At 39.6% G+C, this 20,073-nt stretch overlaps 1 protein-coding gene across 1 annotated transcript in view; it reads right to left on the bottom strand.

Moving 5' to 3' along the window:
* Positions 1-1,004: 1,004 nt before the first annotated feature.
* ASZ1 (ankyrin repeat, SAM and basic leucine zipper domain containing 1) overlaps positions 1,005-20,073 on the bottom strand; it is a gene marked incomplete at both ends in the record, with an annotated part of 83,410 nt that continues 64,341 nt past the window's right edge. Inside the window, 3 exons of the mRNA XM_079786457.1 lie at positions 1,005-1,157; positions 4,595-4,708; positions 18,695-18,800. Coding sequence (XP_079642583.1) covers positions 1,005-1,157; positions 4,595-4,708; positions 18,695-18,800 — 373 coding nt within the window. The remainder of the gene's footprint in view (positions 1,158-4,594; positions 4,709-18,694; positions 18,801-20,073) is intronic.

Below are 20,073 nucleotides of genomic sequence, written 5' to 3'. Positions count from 1 at the left end.
AAGCCAAACAAGATTTAACTACTATATTCCCTGCTAATTTGGGTCTGCCCTTTGATTAACATCACTATTAAAATCTGAATATGCCCTGGCTGGTATGGTTCAATTGGTTGATCATCATCCCATGCATCAAGAGGTCACCGGCTATATTCCTGGTCAGGGCATATGCCTGGGTTGTGGGCTGGGCTGGATCCCCAGTAGGAGGCATGCAGGAGGCAGTGATCGATGTTTCTCTCTCATTGATGTTTCTCTCTCATTGATGTCCCTCTCTAAAAATCAATAAAAACATATATTTTTTAAATCTGAATATTTTGTTTTCAGAAAAAAGAGAGAAGTTATTACTTATTTACATTGATATGAGAAATTTTATGCCAAATGTATAACATCCTCAAGAATGTCACACACAGTATATATCATATGTTCCCATTAAATACATTACATAAATTTTCTTCTTTTTTTACTTTACATTTAAAATATTTTCCCTAGAATTTTAAACTAGAATTCAAAAATGTTATATTTTATCTTTAAATTCTCTGGAATACTTTCAAAATTAATAATTTCCTAATAATGTTATATAACTACAAAAATTAAACAAGAAAGTCCTTATTCCATAATAATGAGAGGGAAAATAAGGACTAAAAGAAAGCTATTGATTAATGAACACTACAGATTTTATAGGATGCTCTGTGAAAAATAAACACTTTTTTTAAATGTCAAAGAATATCAGATGAAACTTTTATTTTGAATGTGATTTAGAGTCAAAGGATCAAACTTAAGAATCATAACTTACTGCTTGATCAAAATTATCATAAAATATAACAAATTACATTTTAACTCAAAGTGACAAACCACTTTCCTAAAGAAAAACCCCCTGCTCAATGCTATCATAATTTTTCCTGTGGAATATTGGCAAAGAATGTAATTTTATTGAGCCACAAATGGTTAAAAGTAACATTTAAGGTTATTTAAATAAAATATACATACAATACTCAAAATAAATATTAGAATTATTTTCTTTGGAAAGTTAGCTTGCAAATGAAAAGAAGAAATCCAAATCCGCATACTGTAATAGCCGTCCTCTTCAAAATTCTATTATTCCATGTAGGTACTTCTTCTATTAATGGTATATGAGTTGGATCATTTTCTCTTTCGTTTTGCAACTAAATATTTGCATGGGGAAAAGAAGAGTTAATGTACATATAGTATACTGAAAATAGAAATATATTTGATTTAAAAAATATAATATAACCATGTTAATGCATGATTTAGATATAGTCAATGCAAAATTCTTATGTAAGATTTAAAGTGACCACATATGTCTTTAATCTTTTTTTCACCAGGATCCATTATAGTAAACCATGAGTTTCACATTAAAAATAAATGTTCTTATAGTTATTGTATTTTCATATCATGTTTTTGTCATAAGATAAAGTTTCTTTAATATTAGTTTCTATTTCTACCTAAGAAATGATCATTGCATTTTTCCTTCTGTATTAAATATCACTTGATTTCTTATAAAAAAGTTAACTGTTCTTATAACGTACCTACAATATATAAATCTTAACAAAAGCTGTAAGATATGATGGTAATGCTACAAGTTTAATCCTTTATTTAAATATAATTGAGGAACAAACATCAATAAAAACCTAAGTGGTTTTTCCAGCACTTTTCCACAATGAAAGTACATGACCCAGTTTCTCAGCTTCTATACACAGACCTTTCTTGCTAAAGTGTCCCCCAAATCGTGTGTGTGTGTGTGTGTGTGTGTGTGTGTGTGTGTGTGTGAAAGAGAGAGGGGGAGGAAGAAAGGGAGGGAAGGAGGGGACATGGAGAGCGAGGGGGAGGGAGAGAGAGGAGACAGTTGTTGGTGGAGGAGTAGAAAAGAGAAAATGAACAGAAACCAAAAGATTCTTGAAAGATAAAAATAATCAGGCACATTTATAGAGCAATATTTACTAAAAGCATCCTGTGCTGGAGTGGTGACAAATACTTTCATCATTAGCAAGAATAACTACTTCTAAAATCTACAGTGTAAATATTTAATTTTAAAAGCCTGCAAAATTAATTTTCAATTTATAGTAGAAACAGACATCAGTGCCAATCTCATTAATACTGTATTCTTGGTCTAACTTCCAAATGGCTTCATTCAGCAACAGATTCCTTTTTGACACTGATGCTCCATTTACTGAATCCTGAGACAGTAATTCCTTTTATTAACCAATTACTTAGAATGACCCTTTCTGACAGGAGCTTGTCAGTGTGTTGGTTTGAAAGAGAGTGATGTGGTGCTAAAGTCCAGTCTTGACCTCTCCTACCCTCTCTCTGTTATCTCCATATACTTATGGTAACTCATATGGTTCTTTTAAAAATTCCCTTCAGTTATTGGTAAACTTTCAAATATCATAAGTTAAAAGACATGATAGCATATTTCCAAATTTGGAAGCTCTTAAGTTCTTTAAATAAAATTTCACTATGGTGATTAAGACTAATTCAGAAAAAAACAACAACAATTCACTAGCTTGCTCCAAAATTAACTTTCCTTCCCAAAGAACTATATAAGCTATTATTATAAACCGAGGTTAGTCCTCATATAGAAATGTACAGATTCAAGGTAAAGAGTGTCACAGAAAAAAAGGTCTACTATTTAGCTAAAGAAAGCTGAAATTCTGTTTATAGTTACATTAAAATAAATATAATACCTGATTTGATTATTTATGTTTTAGAGTCAAAGTCACCCCTAGAGCAGTATTTCTTAATTTCATTCCTTTAAGAAAAATCTGGTCTCTCTCTAGTTTCATCTCAATCTTCCACCCCTGCCCCCAAAATGTTTTCATTTCATCTTGAAGAAATCAAATAATTATCAATCTGAGGCAAAGATGTCTTAGGGAATTTCCCACATTAAACATTAAAGGGTGATGCTTTGCAGGAAATATTCTTACATAACTCCTTCCCAATTTCCCTTGGATTTCTGTGAAAAACACCATGCTAAGTAAAATCAATACCATTTTCCTTCAATTCTTCCAGACGATGCAAGTAGTGAAGATGAACAATGTTATAATTTTCATGTTTTCAGCAAGTCAGGCTCTCTGTAGCCTGTGTAGCACAATTTGCCTGACGTACAGAAGGCATTCTTATGTTTGTTGAATAAGTAAATGTAAGAGATAATATAACTTCTATGATGCCTCGTTCTCTGGAATGGAGGTAGCCTCTATAATAATTTTGAAATAGATTGCTTATTTGCTCCACTTTAAATATCTTTACTTTCCTATTTTTTTTTTAGAATTTGCTTCTCAATTTTCTGCTCACTTTTTAAAAAGACTTCTTTTGACTGAACATATCTTTGTTAATAGCTAGAATGACAATTACTTGGAACATGTATCAAATTTACTTTGAGGAAAACTTTTTATGAAAATATGAAATAATTTATGAGTTGGTGTTATAAAATTTAATGCATAATCTAATGTTCATATCACATATTAAAAAACTTTATATATATAAAATGTATTTGTTAAATAGACTTGAAGAACTTAGAAGTGATTTCTTTAACCAGGTAAAAGTGTTTTCCTTTGTTAACTATCTTCAAAAGAGTTCCCAATTTCAGCAGCTTAAATTTTGTTCCAGCCTATTTTCTAAAAGGGGGAAAACCACGTGTCTTTGAATCCAGATATATACTTCTATGTGAGTATAGAAACAATAACAACAAGAAAAGCCCATACTTTTTTTAAAAAAAGTTAAATTATAAAATGTATTATAGGAACTCTAAAAAGTAGAACGAATAGCCTGGCCCGTGTGGGTCAGTGGTTGAGTGTCAACCTATGAGTCAGGAGGTTGTGGTTTGATTCCCCGTCAGGGCATATGCCCAGGTTATGGGCTCGATCCCCAGTGTGGGTGTGCAGGAGGCAGCTGATCAATGGTTCTCTCTCATCATTGATGTTTCTATCTCTTTCTCCCTCTCCCTTCTTCTCTGAAATAAATAAAAATATATTTTAAAAATCAGACCAAATATTTTTATCCACAATCCTATCTCATTAACACAACTAAGTAACTTTCATTTTGGGAATTTTTTATCTGCATATTTACATATAAGTAAAACTTACAAATATAACTTCATATCTTTAACAAGCTGATATTTCATTTTCATTATTTTCTCAACTGGCTGCATATAATTATAATAAGTGTACAATGCTTTATTTAATCATTTTGCTAATATAGGACACTCATGGTACATACAATTTTGGATTCATTAAACTATTATTGAAAGATACAAGTATTTTTATGGTTTTTAGCACATCTTGTCAAACTGTTTCTAAAAGGGATTGTGATACTTGTCTCATATGAAACGATCAGCTTGGTGAACTCTAGCCAGAAATGGGTAAATGCACTTATCCCTGCTAGTGTAAAAGATGAAAATGATGTTTTTTTAGTCTGCATTTCTTTGATGAGCGACAAAATTTGTTTCCTTTGTATACTTCTTCCTTTAGAAACTGTCTCTTTCCAACTGTTTAGTGGTAGCTTAAGTTGCTCTTGTCAGAATTACTTCATTGTCTAACATACTATCCTGCAAATTATTTTCCCCATTTTTATGCTAAATATATACCTTCTGAATTAAGTCTTTTAGTTTGCAGACCTCTTCACTCAAATCTTCAACATTGCTAACCAGTTCTTCACAAACTGAAGTAAAATTCCGAGGAGAAGCCCATTCAAGTACTATCTGTCAATATTTTCAAAAGTTGCATGTTAAATAATAGAAAACAACTTTCACAATGTCATACCCACAAAAATTATACAGCATTAAATTATTTAACAGAAAAGCGTTTTTGTTCAGGATAAATCCTAACACCAAAAAGAAGTCAGTAACATTATATAAATAGTCAAACCCAGTTTCATGGATGAATTTACTAAACACATGTAGTACATAATAATTTTATGGAGACTAATATTAGTAATAAAAATATTTATGAAAAATAAATTATGATGAAAGTTTGAAGAATGACATGATTCCCATATTGGTGTTATAAAAAATTAAAGGAAAAAAAGTACATTAAAATGTTTTCACTATAAAGTAAAAAGCTATAAAACTAAAGCCAAATCACATAAAAAAATTCTACAAAACAAATTTGCTTTTATGGTCACTTACATTTTCTCTATTTAAAATTTCCAGCCTCCTCCCACAACCATATCAAAATTACAACTAAACTACAGAACAACCAACATTAGAAACTGCCTGAAGTCTGGCTGAATGGAAATTCTTCAACTAGGAGTTTAAGATGGAGACTAGTAAGAGGGGCAGAGACTCAGAATGGGATGGTCTTACATCCAGGTGTAGCAGGCAAAAATCGGCAGGGATATCTTGGCTGCACAGGTCCCTGCTGAGGAGAGCAAGGGATCCCAGCCCACACCAGGCCCCCCAGCCCAGGGTCAGTGCCAGGAAAAGAAAACCCTGCTAAAACCAGCAGGGGCCCTAGTGGGGTAGCTCAGTTGGTTAGAGCATTGTCCTGACATGCCACGGTTGAGGGTTCAATCCCTGGTCAGAGCACATGGAAGAATCAACCAATGATTGCATAAAATAAGTGGAACAACAAATGGATGTTTCTCTCTCCCTTCCTCTCTTTCTAAAACCAATAAAAAATAAAACAAAAAATTAAAAGCTGGAATGGAGGATGAGGGGGACAGAGTTGTTGAAGTCCCAGATAGTTCCTTTTAAAGGATCTGCATACAGACTTATTAGACTCGCTCTTTCTGAATTCCAGCACTGGGGCAGCAGCTCAAAAGACATAGAGGGAAGAACTGAATTGTCCACCATTAGGGCAAGAGCTAGAGGGGCAGCTCTATCCCAGAGAGAAGTGCTGGCAGAGGTTATCATTCCTTTGATGAGCCCACCTCCCACAGAGCCAGTAGGCAGGCACCATATCCGAGATTCCAACAACCTGCCTCACCTGTTTGCTCCACCCTAGTAATTCACTGAGACTCTGCTCCACACAACTTTGGGGCCCACCCAAGCTGTTTCCAGGGGCTTTTCCAAACGAATGACCTATCTTGGTTCATGCTTCAGATTTTTCTAAAATCTCACAAATAAGCAGCATCTGGCCTTAGGGAGCCCTGTACCTCTTGCAAAGTGGCCCTAGGCCCAGAACTAGCCACAGCTGGCCTTAGGTAACAGCTTGGCCTCTCCTGGGTACCTATAAGCACAGCACAGGCACCAGCCATCTGCAGATTGCTTTAGAGCTCATGCTTGGTGGACCCAGGCAGAACACTGGCAGCAGCTGACTATGGCCTGCACCTCTAGGGAGGCCTCAGAGCCAGTACAGCTTCAGACAGCATCAACACACCACCACCCTATCACCTCCACAAGCAACACACTGAATGAGTGGACTCAGCAGGCACCAGAGCCCCAATGAATACATTCTGCTCAGTGGGGTGGGCTCCAGCACAGCTGATCCTCCACGGTGGTCAGAGGTCAGTGGCCAGTGGTCATGGAAGTCCTTACAGCTGACTGGTCTAGGGGTAAATACCTCCCATTAATGTGTGAATAGCAATAAAGATTCAACTACAAGAGGAGGGTGTATGTATACAGCACACATGGGGGGTACTTCTTGAGTGCCCAGTTGGGGTGATCAAAGAGGCTGTGCCACTGGACCCTACAGAATACCTACTACGTTAGGCCACTCTACGAAGCCTGAGAGATGTAACAGCTCTACCTAATAAATGAAACTAACACAGGGCACTAGCAAAATAAGGAGACAAAGAAACATGTCCCAAATGAAAGAACAAAACAACTATGGGAAAAGAACTAAAAAAGAAAAAAAGGAAACAAGCAACCTACCAGATGCAGAATTCAAAACACTGGTTATAAGGATGTTCAATGAACTTAGTGAGAACTTCAATAGCATAAAAAAGGACAGTCAGAAATGAAGGATACACTAACTGAATGAAGAAAAATTTTCAGGGAATCAACAGTAGAGTAATAGATGAAGCTGAGAATGAATCAAATCAGTGATTTGGAATATAAGGAAACAAAAAAACACCCAATCAGAACAGAAAAAGAAAAAAGACTCCAAAAAATGAAGAGAGTATAAGGAGCCTATGAGACCACTTCAAGCATATGGTAAAACCTTGATATAACAGATTTATTTGAGCAAGGAGGTATCCATTATAAGTGAAAGTCCATTATGTAATAAAATAGGTTTTCCAAATGTGTATGTTAAAAAATTGACAAACTAGTCTACCGGTTTTTACTTACATAGACATGTTTGTGTAATTAAAATTAAGAATGTATGAAAAGTTTGCCGAAACCGGTTTGGCTCAGTGGATAGAGCGTCAGTCTGCGGACTGAAGGGTCCCAGGTTCGATTCCGGTCAAGGGCATGTACATTGGTTGCAGGCACATCCCCGGTAGGGGGTGTGCAGGAGGCATCTGGTCGATGTTTCTCTCTCATCGATGTTTCTAGCTCTCTATCCCTCTCCCTTCCTCTCTGTAAAAAATCAATAAAATATATTTTTTTTAAAAAAAGAATGTATGAAAAGTTTAATTTCACAGACAAGTTTCCTATATGCATTACAAAAATTTTTAATGTATACTGAATAGGTCAACTAACTCCATGAATTCACCAATCATCGCAAGTAAACAAATACACACAGCTGGAACGTGGCCTAGTGCACATTAAAACTGCTGCAGAAAGTAATGCCATGGGACAACAGAACCAATTACCACAGAAAAAGTGGTGTGATCATGTGCTAATCATTCTGCAAACATTGTTTACAAGTGGTGACTCGGAATTAAATATATAGACTATAGCCTGACAGGCATGGCTCAGTGGTTGAGCATCCACCTAGGAACTAAGAGGTCACAGTTCGATTCCTAGTCAGGGCACTTGCCCCGGTTGTGGACTCAATTCCCTGTAGGGGCCATGCGGGATGCAGCCAATCAATGATTCTCTCTCATCATTGATGTTTCTATCTCTCTCTCCCCCTTCCTCTCTGAAACAAAAATATATTTTTAAAAATATATAAATATATAGACTATAATTGTAGATATATAATATTTATGTATGTCAGTGAAATTACTACAGTGTTTTTCCAAAATATGGTCTATTTGTTAAAATTTGTTTAAAATAACAGTGAATTAACAAAAATGTACCTATTATTTTAATTATGAGCAAATTTTGGTAAAAAAAAAATTTTAAAATTAACAGGGTGTTAATTTTAACGTATGACATATGGACTAGAAATTTTATCCATTAAATCCAAAGTCCATTAAATTGAGGTCCACAAAATCAAGGGTTTACTTTATTAACATTTGCATCATGAGGCTGCCAGAAGGAGGAGAGAGCAAGAAATTCAAAACTTATTTGAAAAAATAATGACAGAAAACTTCCCATACCGGGTAAAGGATATAGACATACAAGTCCAGAAAGCACAAAGAGGCCTACACAAGATGAACCCAAAGAGATACACACCATGATACATCAATTAAAATGCAAAAGATTAAAGACAATGAGATAATCTTAAAAGTAGCAAAAGAGAAGCTGTTAGTAATCAAAAAAGGAGATTCCATAAGACTGGCAGTTGATTTCTCATCAGAAACCTTTCAGGCCAGAAAGGATTGGCAAGAAATATTCAAAGTGATAAAAAGCAAAGACCTACAACCAAGATTATTCTACCCAGTAAAGTTATCATTTAGATTTGAAGGACTGATAAAGAGCTTCCCATACAAAGAAAGCTAAAGGAATTAGTCACCACCAAACCAGTATTATACGAAATGTTAGTATTTTTTAAGAAGAAAAAAAAAATAAGATGAAAAATATGAACAACAGGCACTGAGAGAGAATTAGAAGATGTCAGCAGAGTAGGTGGATCTTTCTCCTCCCTCCTCCCAGAATAAACTGTAATTAAAACTAAATTGGGGAATATTCACCATGAAATACCAGTTGGAGACTGCCTGAAGAAAAGACATTTAAATAGGAAGGGCAGAAGCCACCTCGAGACTGGTAAGAAGGGCGGGAAAGTGAGAGGTGCTGGCCCAGATATCAGGAGCGCTGGGCCAAGAGGGAGGAAGGCTGCCCCAGCAGGAGAGGGGATGGACACCAGGCAGGGCTCACCAGCCCAGACAGCCAGAGCTGGGAACAGTTGCCCATGCAGCAACCTGAGCTGCTCAGAGACAAAGCCACTTTCTTTAAAGGTCTGGTGCACAGTACTTTTGTTCCAGACATTTCCCCTAGGTTTCAGCAGACGGATGACAGTGCAGACTAGAGTTACCTAAGGAGAGACAGGGGTAGAAGGAGTTGGGGAGAGTCACAGGGAAGGTGGCTGCTGGGATACCTGTGCTGAGTTCCCCGCCATGCCCCAACCCCCATATCACAGCAACCATTTTTCCTTAGAGGCATAAGCCCCTCTCAACAGCAGAAGCCTGGGGAAAGGCTAACACCCAGCCTCCTGATATACAGCTCACCCTACCCTAAGGAATCCCACTCACTGCACCCTCTGGGACCTAGCAACCCTGCATCTCCATCCCTGCCGAGAAGACAGCAGTCTCAGGGGGCAGTAGTCTCAGGGAACATCAATAGCCGGCTTTGGGGTGGGGACACTCCCCCCACTTTACAGGGAAACTGGCTGGTACTTCCATGTTACAGGAGAGCTAACAGAAACTCCTGGATTCCAGCAGACACCCATAGCCTAAGAGGGACTTCACCCAACCAAGAGCAGGCAAATAATATTGGTACACAACCACCTTCTTCCCTGAAGTCTAAACATTTGCTGACACCGTATAGGTCCCGTGCTGCTAAGAAACCAGCCCTGGAGCTCAATTTGGCACCTCCCATGGGCAGCCAAGCCCAGGAGAGGCAACCATAAGCTGTAGATTGCTCCAGAGCTTTGAAAAGGGCACGGAGGGCCAACTTGGACAGCTTCTGACTGGTTAGCACAAAAGTACCTCCAGGGAGGCCTAAAATACGCATACAAAAAAGTTAGCCTCAGATAACAGAAGAGTAGGATTGAAAGGGAAATCCTAGCAGGCACTCAAATCTGCCGAGACAAACCTCACATATTGACTTTTTTGGTGTTTGTTTTTTCATTATTATCTTTAATTTTTCTTTTTTATTGCTTTGGTATTATTATTATTATTCTCTTTTCCCTTTTTTCTCCTCTCTTTCGTATTTCTTAGTTGCCTCTTTCCTTTTCTTATTCTGTTTTTTCTTTTGCTTAATCTTCCACTTCTTTTTACCTTTCTATACTTTTTTCTTTCTTTTTTACTGTTTTCCTTTTCCCCACACTATTTTTACTAATTCTCTTTTCTTTTGTATTTGTTTTTACTTATTTTAGAGAGAGAGGAGGGAGAGGGAGAGATGTTTTTAAATATGTTTTTACTTTATTTTAGAGAGAGAGGAATACCTATTACATTAGGCCACTCTACAAAGCCTGAAAGATGTAAAAGCTCTACCTAATAAATAAAACTAACACAGTGAGGCTAGCAAAATAAGGAGACAAAGAAACACTAGTAAACATATATGCACCCAATATAGAAGCAGCTAAACATATATCCTCCTATATAATAAAGAGCTAATATGCTAATTAGACCTGACAATGTAACAACTGTCCAGACGACCTTCCGGATGAAGCCGGGGCTGCGAGGGCTGGGGCAGCCAGGGCTGCAATGGCCAAGCCCCTTGCACGAATTTCGTGCATTGGGCCTCTAGTCCTATATAATAAAGAGCTAATATGCTAATTAGACCTGACAATGTAACAACTATCCAGACGACCTTCCGGATGAAGCCGGGGCTGTGAGGGCTGGGGCAGCCAGGGCTGCAATGGCCAAGCCCCTTGCACGAATTTCGTGCATTGGGCCTCTAGTAGATATATAAAATAACTCATGAAGGATTTTAAGGGAGAGAGAGACAGCAGAACAGTCATAGTAGGGGACCTGAACTCCACACTGATATCACTGCATAGATGTTCTAGACAAAAAAAAAAAAAGAAAAGAAAAAGTGACCTAAATGACACAGTTGATCAGATTGATTCAATTGATATTTGCTGAACATTTAATCCCAAAGCAGCAGAATATTATTCTTAAGTGCATTGAGACATTGTCAAAGATAGAACACATGTTAGGACACAAAATATGTCTCTACAAGTTCAAGAAGACTGAAGTTATATCAAGGAACTTCTTGAGTCACACCACATGAAACTAGAAATCAACTACAATAAAAAAAAACACCTCAAAAACATTCAAACACATGGAGGCCAAATAGTAAGCTATTAAACAATGATTGGGTTACAAATGAGATCAAGAAATAAATAAAAAACATCCTGGAAACAAATGGAAATGAATACACAACAACCCAAATATTTATGAGACACAGCGAAAGCAGTCCTGAGACAGAAGTTCATAGCATTACAGGCCTACCTGAAGAAACAAGAAAAATCTCAAATAAACGATCTAACCCTACAACTAAAAGAAATAAAAAGAGAACAAAAAGAAAAGCCCAGAGGAAATAGAAGGAAATAATAAAGATCAGAGGAGAAATAACTGACATTGAGACTAATAAGACAATACAAAAAAATCTATAAAATCAAGAGCTGGTTCTTTGAAAAATAAAATAAGATGGATGAATAGCTAGCCAGACTCATCAAGAAACAAAGATAGAGGACCCAAATAGATAAAATCAGAAACAAAAGAGATGAAATAACGACTGACACCACAGAAATACAAAGGATTGTAAGAAAATACTATGAACAACTCAACTATATGCCAACAAGATGGGCAACATGGACAAAATGGACAAGTTCCTGGAAATACACAATCATCCAAAACTCAATCAGAAGGAATCAGAAAACCTAAGTAGGCAATAACAACTGATGTAATTGAAGCAATAATTAAAAAAACAAAAAGAACAAAAATCTCCCAGCAAATAAAATCTCTTGCCTGGATGACATCACAGGGGAGTTTTACCAAATATTCAAAGAACTAACACCTATCTTTCTCAAACTATTCCAAAAAATCCAGGAGGAGGAACACTTCCAAGCTCTTTTTATGAGGCCAGCACTATCTTAATTACAAAACCTAAGAATGACACTACAAAATAAGAGAATTACAGGCCAATATACATGATAACATAGATACTAAGATCATCAACAATATATTAGCAAATTAGATCCAGCAATATATTAAAAAGATCATACACCATGATCAAGTGGGATTTATTCCAGGGCAAGGCTGGTACAATATTCACAAATCAGTAAATGTGATGCATCACATAAACAAATTGAAAGACAAAAATCGCATGATCGTATCAATAGAAGCAGAAAAAACATTTGATAAAATCCAACACCCACTTTTTTAAAAATCTTTTTTTTTTAAATTGATTTCAGAGAGGAAGGGAGAGGGAGAGAGAGATAGAAACATCAATGATGAGAGAGAATCATTGATTGGCTGCCTCCTGCAAGTCCCCTACTGGGGATCGAGCCTGCAACTTGGGCATGTGCCCTGACCAGGAATCGAACCGTGACCTCCCTGTTCATAGGTCGATGCTCTCAACCACTGAGCCATGCTGGCCAGGCTCAACACCCATTATCAATAAAAACTCTCAGTAAAGTGGGAATAGAGGGATTACAGGCAATATCTCAGCATAATAAAGGCCATACATGAAAAACCTACAGCCAATATCATATTGAATGGGCAAATACTGAAAGCATTTAACCTAAGAACAGAAACAAGACAAAGACGTCCACTTTCACCTCTTTTTTATAAAAATATATTTTTATTGATTTCAGAGAGGAAGGGAGAGGGAAGGATAGAAACATCAATGATGAGAGAGAATCATTGATTGGCTGCTTCTCCTCACAGCCCCTAGTGGGGATCTAGCTCACTTGTTCCTCGAAGTCCTACCAAAGTGATCAGACAAGAAGAAAAGATAAAAGGCATCCAAACTGGAAAAAAAGGAAGTAAACTCTCATTATTCATAGATAACATGATACTGTCCATAAAAAAACCTAAAAACTCCATTATAAAACTATTGGATTTAATAAATGAATTTGGCAATGCAGCAGGGTACAAAATTAATACCCAGAAATTGATGGCATTTTTGTACACCAATAATGAATTTTCAGAAAGAGAAACTAAAAAACAATCCCATTTACCATTTCGACAACAACAAAAAATAAGATACTCAGGAATAAACTTAACCAAGGAGGTAAAAGATCTGTACTCAGAAAATTACAGGACATTGAAAAAAGAGACAGAGGAAGATAGAAACAAGTAGAATATACCGTGTTTATAGATTGATAGAATTAACATAATTAAAATGTCTATACTACCCAAAACAATCTATAGATTCAATGCAATTCCTATGAAAATACTAACAGTATATTTCACAGATATAGAACAAATATTCCAAAAATTTATATGACCCCATATAGCCACAACAATCTCAAGAAAGAAGAACAAAGTTGGAGAGATCACAATATTGGATATAAAATAATATTATGAAGTCACTGTAATCAAAACAGTCTAGTGCTGGCACAAGAACAGGCATATGGAACAATGCAACATAACCAAGAACCCAGAAATTGACTCAGGCCATTATGCTCAATTAATATTCAACAAAGGAGACAAGCGCATAAATGGAGTCAAGACAGTCTGTTCCATAAATGGTGCTGGGAAAATTTGGACAGATACATACAAAAAAATGAAACCAGACCATCAACTTAAACCATACACAAGAGTAAACTCAAAAAGTATAAGACTTAAATGTAAGTCACGAACTGTAAAAGAAACCATAAAAATCCTAGAAAATGTAGGCAGCAAAATATCAGACATCTCACATAGTAGAATTTTCATCGATATATCACTAAGGACAAGAGAAACAAAGGAAAAAATAAATGTATGGGACTACATCAAACTAAAAAGCTTCTGCGCAGCAAAAGAAACCTTCCTCAAAGAGAACCCTCTATATCCAATAAAGGGTTATTTTTCAAAATATATAAAGAACTTATAATCTCAACAAAAGGAAGACAAGCAATCCAATTAATAAAAAAATAGGCAAAGGAACTGAATACACACTTCTCCAAAGAGGACATACCGATGGCCAAGAGACATATGAAAAAATGCTCAATGTCACTAATCATCAGAAAGATGCAAATTAGGGGGGGGGGCAATGGTAAGATATGTACACATATAATACCTTAATAAAAAAAAGAAAAAAAAGAAAGATGCAAATTAAAATTACAACGAGATATCACCTCACACCTGTCATAATGGCTACCATCAATAAATCAACAAACAACAAATACTGGTGATAATGTGGAGAAAACAGAACCCTAATACACTGCTGGTGGGAAAACAGTAGGAGTTTCCTAAAAAAATTAAAAAATGGAAGTGTCAGTGATCCTACTTCTGAGAATATAGCCTAAGAATGCCGAAATACCAATCAGAAAGAATATATGCACCCCTATGTTCATAACAGCATTATTTACAGTAGCTAAGATCTGGAAACAGCCCAAGTGCCCATCAGTAGAAGAGTGAATTAAAAAAACTGCGACACATTTACACAATGGAATACTATTCAGCTGTAAAAAGAATAATCTCTTACCCTTTGAGACAGCATGGATGGACTGGAGATTATTATACTAAGTGAAATAAGCCAGTCAGAAAAAGACAAATATTACTTGACTAGAGGCCCGGTGCACGAAATTTGTGCATGGAGGGCAGGTGTGTGTCCCTCAGCCCAGCCTGCACCCTCTCCAATCTGGGACATCCCTTTCACAATCCAGGACTGCTGGCTCCCAACTGCTCGCCTGCCTGCCTGCCTGATTGCCCCAACTGCTTCTGCCTGCCAGCCTGATCACCCCCTAACTACTCCCCTGCCAGCCTGATCGACACCTAACTGCTCCCCTGCTGGCCCGATTGCCCCTAACTGCCCTCCACTGCCAGCCTGGTTCCCCCTAAATGCCCTCCCCTGCAGGCCTGGTTGCCCCTAACTGTCCTTCCCTGCAAGCCTGATCACCCATAACTGCCCTCCCTTGCCAGCCTGGTCACCCTAACTGACCTCCCCTGCCGGCCCAATTGTCCTTAACTGCCCTCCCCTGCTGGCCCGATTGCCCTCAACTTCCCTACCCTGTTGGCCCGATTGCCCCCAACTACCCTCCCCTGCTGGCCCAGTCCCCCCTAACTGGCCTCCCCTGCTGGCCCGGTCCCCCCTAACTGCCCTCCCCTGCAGGCCTGATCACCCCCAACTGCCCTCCCCTGCTGGCCTGATCGCCCACAACTGCCCCCTCCCCTGCTGGCCATCTTGTGTGTTGGAGTGATGGTCAATTTGAATACTACCTCTTTATTATATAGGATTTCACTTATATGTGGAGTCTAATGAACAAAATAAACTGATGAACAAACTAAGTCCAGAGACATGGAAGCATGGAATAGACAGTTCTCAGGGGACAGGGAGAAATTAACCAAAAAACTTATATGCATACTAGAGGCCCAGTGCACGAATTTGTGCCCGGGTGGGGTCCAGCCGGCCAGGCCCCAATTGAGGCAGATTGGGGCCGGGCCTGTCGGGAGGAGGAGACAGCAGTAGGTTGGCTGGCCAGCCCTGATCAGGACCCGTTCAGTGCTGGGCCGGCTGGGGGGAGGTGCTGAGAGCAATTGGCTGGTGGGCCCCATCCCCAGTTGGGGTGGAGGGGCCGATGGGGGTGGGGCTGGGTGTGGGAGAGGCTGTGGGTGGTGAGTTGGCCGGCCCTGCCCCTGAATGGGGTGCGGGGGCCAACTGGGGGTCAGCGGCCAGGGGAGGGGCTGTGGAGGTTGGCCAGCCAGCCCCATCCCTGATTGGTGTGGGGGACGGAGCTGGCTTGGGGAGGGGCCATGGGCTGATCAGGGTGGTGGGGGCCGATCAGGAGGGGGGCTGGCTGGGGGAAGGGGCTGCGGGATGTTGCCTCACCCCCCCATTAGGCCGGTTCACTGGCCGCAGTGGTCGTCATAGCGACTGGTTGTTCTGGTCGTTCCGGCGTTCTGGTTGCGGGCTTTTTATATACATAGATAGATAGATATGCATAATGCAGGGACACAGACAATAATGCGATGAAGGTCTGTGTTGGGAGAGGACCCGGGTGGAGGGTAGCAAAGTGGAGAAAATGGAGCTCTGTAATACTCTCAACAATAAAAATAAATTTTAGCCTTTTGCACTCGGATGTCAAGTGTGACTCGATATGGTTAGCATTAGAATAAAGGAATCGAGAAAAAAGCAAGCGAGTGCAAAGGGTTAAAAGATATAACTGTACCAAAAATTAAAAATATGAATAAAGTGGCAATAAATCCTTATCTATTGAATCTAAAAATAGAAATAAATAAGCAGAACAGAAATGAACTCATAGAGAACATTTTAATGGTTTCCAGATGGAGGTGGTGTTGGGTGTTGGGAGTTGGGTGAAAAAGGTGAAAGGATTAAGAAGCACAAATTGGTTGTTACAGAATAACCATGGTGATGTAAAGTACAGCTTAAGGAATCTATATATATAAAAAGCCAGTGTTCGTGATGACTGTGACGAGCAAACGACCGGTCACCATGAGGTGCATTGAGCGGGGCAAGGAGGAACTGGGGACTGGCGAGTGGGCTGAATGGCTGACCTCTTGGTCCCTGCCTCCGGCCCACAGGCTCCAATGGATCAGCGATGGTGAATGGGGGAATTGGGGTTGGTGGCGGGAGGACCGGGCTGCCTGTCAGGCCATTGGGATCACCAGCTCATCTCTGGCTGCTCAGGGGCTCAGGTGCCAGTGACCTCACCTCCATGTGTGTGCGCCAGGCCGGCTGCTAATGGAACGCGCTGCCTGCTTGGGGCTGCTCACAACAGGGCGGGAAGGTCGCGGGTGAGCTCCGCAGCTTCCATCAGCGCCTCAAGCCCCAGCGGCAGCAGTGGCATCAACAGTGCCCGCATGAGGGGCCTCAAGCGGGCAGCGCATTCCATAAGCAGCCGGCCCAGTGCACGCACATGGAGGTGAAGTCGCCGGCGCCTGCTTTCCTGCAGGCCTGAGCCCCCGAGCAGCCAGGGATGAGCTGGTGATCCCAACGGCCTGATAGCCCAGTGGCGTAGGCAGCATTCGGCCTGGAGACTGGCTAACGGGCAGAAGATGGCCCTGATCGCAGGAGGCTAGGCCCTAGGGACCCTGCACGATTCCGTGTGCTGGACCTCAGTATCATTAATAATAGTCTAGCACCTTTGAATGATGTCAGATGGGTCCAAGATTTATCGGGATGATCACTAAATTGTGTAATGTCTAATCACTGGGGTGTACACCTGAAATAAATATAATAATACTAGAGTCCCAGTTCACAAAATTCGTGCATGGGGGTGTGTGTCCCTCAGCCCAGCGTGCACCCTCTCCAATCTGGGACCCCTCGAGGGCAGTCGGACATCCCTCTCACAATCCAGGACTGCTGGCTCCCAACTGCTCACCTGCCTGCTTTTCTGATTGCCCCTAACTGCTTCTGCCTGCCAACCTATTCACCCCCTAACCACTCCCCTGCCAGCCTGATTGATGCCTAACAGCTCCCCTGCCAGCCTGTTTGCCCCAAACTGCCCTCCCCTGCAGACCTGGTCACCCCTAACTGCCCTCCCCTGCTGGCCTGATAGCCCACAACTGCCCTCCCTTGTAGGCCTGGTCCCTCCCAACTGCCCTCCCCTGCTGGCCATCTTGTGGTGGCCATCTTGTGTCCACATGGGGGCAGCCATCTTTGACCACATGGGGGCAGCCATCTTGTGTGTTGGAGTGATGATCAATTTGCATATTACTCTTTTATTAGATAGGCTATGTCTTCTGTAATTAAAGAATAAAAAAGATTAAAAAAAATAAAACTTCCTTCGTTAAAACACATATATATATAAAATACATATATATATAAAATATATATATGTATTTCAAATATATTTTTATCGATTTCAGAAAGTAAGGGAGAGGGAGAGAGAGAAACATCAATGATGACAGAAAATCATTGATCGGCTGCCTCCTGCATGCCCCATATTGGGGATTGAGCCCACAACCTGGGCATGTGCCCTGATAGGGAATTGAACCATGACCTCCTGTGTCATAGGCCAATGTTCAACCACTAAGCCAAGCTGGTCAGGGTAAAACACCTTATATATTGATATGGTTGTTGTTTTTTAAAATATATTTTTATTGATTTTTTACAGAGAGGAAGGGAGAGGGATAGAGAGTTAGAAACATCGATCAGCTGCCTCCTGCACACCCCCTACTGGGGATGTACCCACAACCAAGGTACATGCCCTTGAGCAGAATCGAACCTGGGACCCTTTAGTCCGCAGGCCAATGCTCTATCCACTGAGCCAAACCGGTTAGGGCTTGATATGGTTTTTAATAACACTCAACAATGTTTTGTTTCAACTTCCACTTGGGTCTCCTGTCACTTTATATTTTAAATTTGTTTTAAATTCCCTTTAGAACAAATAGTAAGTACAATAAACAGATCAGTTTAATTTTTAGTCTTGACTTTTCTTGAGGACTAGCACACAAAAGTTTTTCAATTAATAAGTATGTAAAGGAGTAATAGTAAACATATTTACTTATTGAGATCTTATATGATTTTTTAGAATAAAAATACAATTTTAACATATCACTGCTATTACTAATTATCATAGACTTATCTGAAATGTTCTTCAGCATTCATACTTTTCTTCACTTAACTTTTGTAGAATACCTTGTGAGAATTTACAGGCAACTCAGTAATGATATTCTGTACAGCTGTTATTAAATGGCCACATTGTTTGTTTAATTTCAGAAGAAAGTTGAGGAACTCATCACCACTAAAAAGAGGAAACAAACAGGAATCACACATGTAAGCCATTTACTTCATTCTACTGTGCTACTCAGTGTCTAGTCATAATATTTGCTATATTCTCTAAAATGTATTCATAGAATAGCTAATATGTATCAGAAACTGAAACAGACATTGAATATACGAAGTAAACCAAATCTCTAATCTTGAAGATCTCCAAGTTCAGAATGAGAGGCAAGTATCTATATATATATAAGAGCCTAAGCGACCGGCAGACTGGCCAGTAGCTATGATGTGCACTGCCCACCAGGGGTTAAGACACTCAACGCAGGAGCTGCCGAGCTGCGGTCACTTGGCAGCGGTGGTTCTCAGGTGATGCACCCAGCACCAGAGAGGAGAGAGCCCGATTCCGGGGAGTGTCACCCGAGAACCTCCCTCTCGAAATCTGGGGCCCCTCAGGGGATGTCAGAGAGCCTGTTTTAGCCTGATACTGCAGGCCAGGCCAAGGGATCCCACCGGTGCACGAATCCATGCACTGGGCCTCTAGTTCAATTATAACATCATTATTCACAGAGTTAAATGAAGGAGTGTTAGAGGACCGATTTTGAGTACTATCTAAAGGCACTGCACTAGTTATTTTACATTTATTATTCCTTTAATTCCTCATAACAACTCCTTTTTTAAAATTTTTTTTTTTACAGAGAGGAAAGGAGAGGGATACAGAGTTAGAAACATCGATGAGAGAGAAACATCCGTTCAGCTGCCTCTTGCACACTCCCTACTGGGGATGTGCCCGCAACCAAGGTACATGCCCTTGACCAGAATCGAACCTGGGACCCTTGAGTCCGCAGGCTGATGCTCTATCCACTGAGCCAAACCGGTTAGGGCTTATTCCTCATAACAACTCCTTTAAGGTAGATGTTGTTAACCTAAGTTTATAGTGGAGGCATCTAAAACACAGAAATAATGAACTTAGTATAATGGGAATAGGGAATTAGTAGTGCTTCATAGAGATGGTAACTTGAATTGAGTGTGGAGCAGTAGAATAGGTTTGTAAGGAAGGAAGAGAAAGTAATAAAGGTAAGGAAGAGAAGGAATTATGGATGGAGAGAATAGCAGGTGCAAAAGTATGAGAGTAAGAGGTCACCAAGATATAACTAAAGCACAATTATGGAAAGTAGTAAGGAAAGAGGATAGACCTAACCATTTATTTAAGAAACTTTTGTGACATGCTAAGGAACTGAATTTTATCTTCTTCATAAGGTACGAGTTATTAAAGGAATTTAAATAGAAAAGTAGAA

Source organism: Cnephaeus nilssonii (genome assembly GCF_951640355.1).
Source record: "Cnephaeus nilssonii genome assembly, chromosome: 12".
NCBI classification, from domain to species: Eukaryota; Metazoa; Chordata; class Mammalia; order Chiroptera; family Vespertilionidae; genus Cnephaeus; species Cnephaeus nilssonii.
Note: the sequence above shows the minus strand (reverse complement) of the source record. Positions and strands in the feature narration are given on the sequence as shown.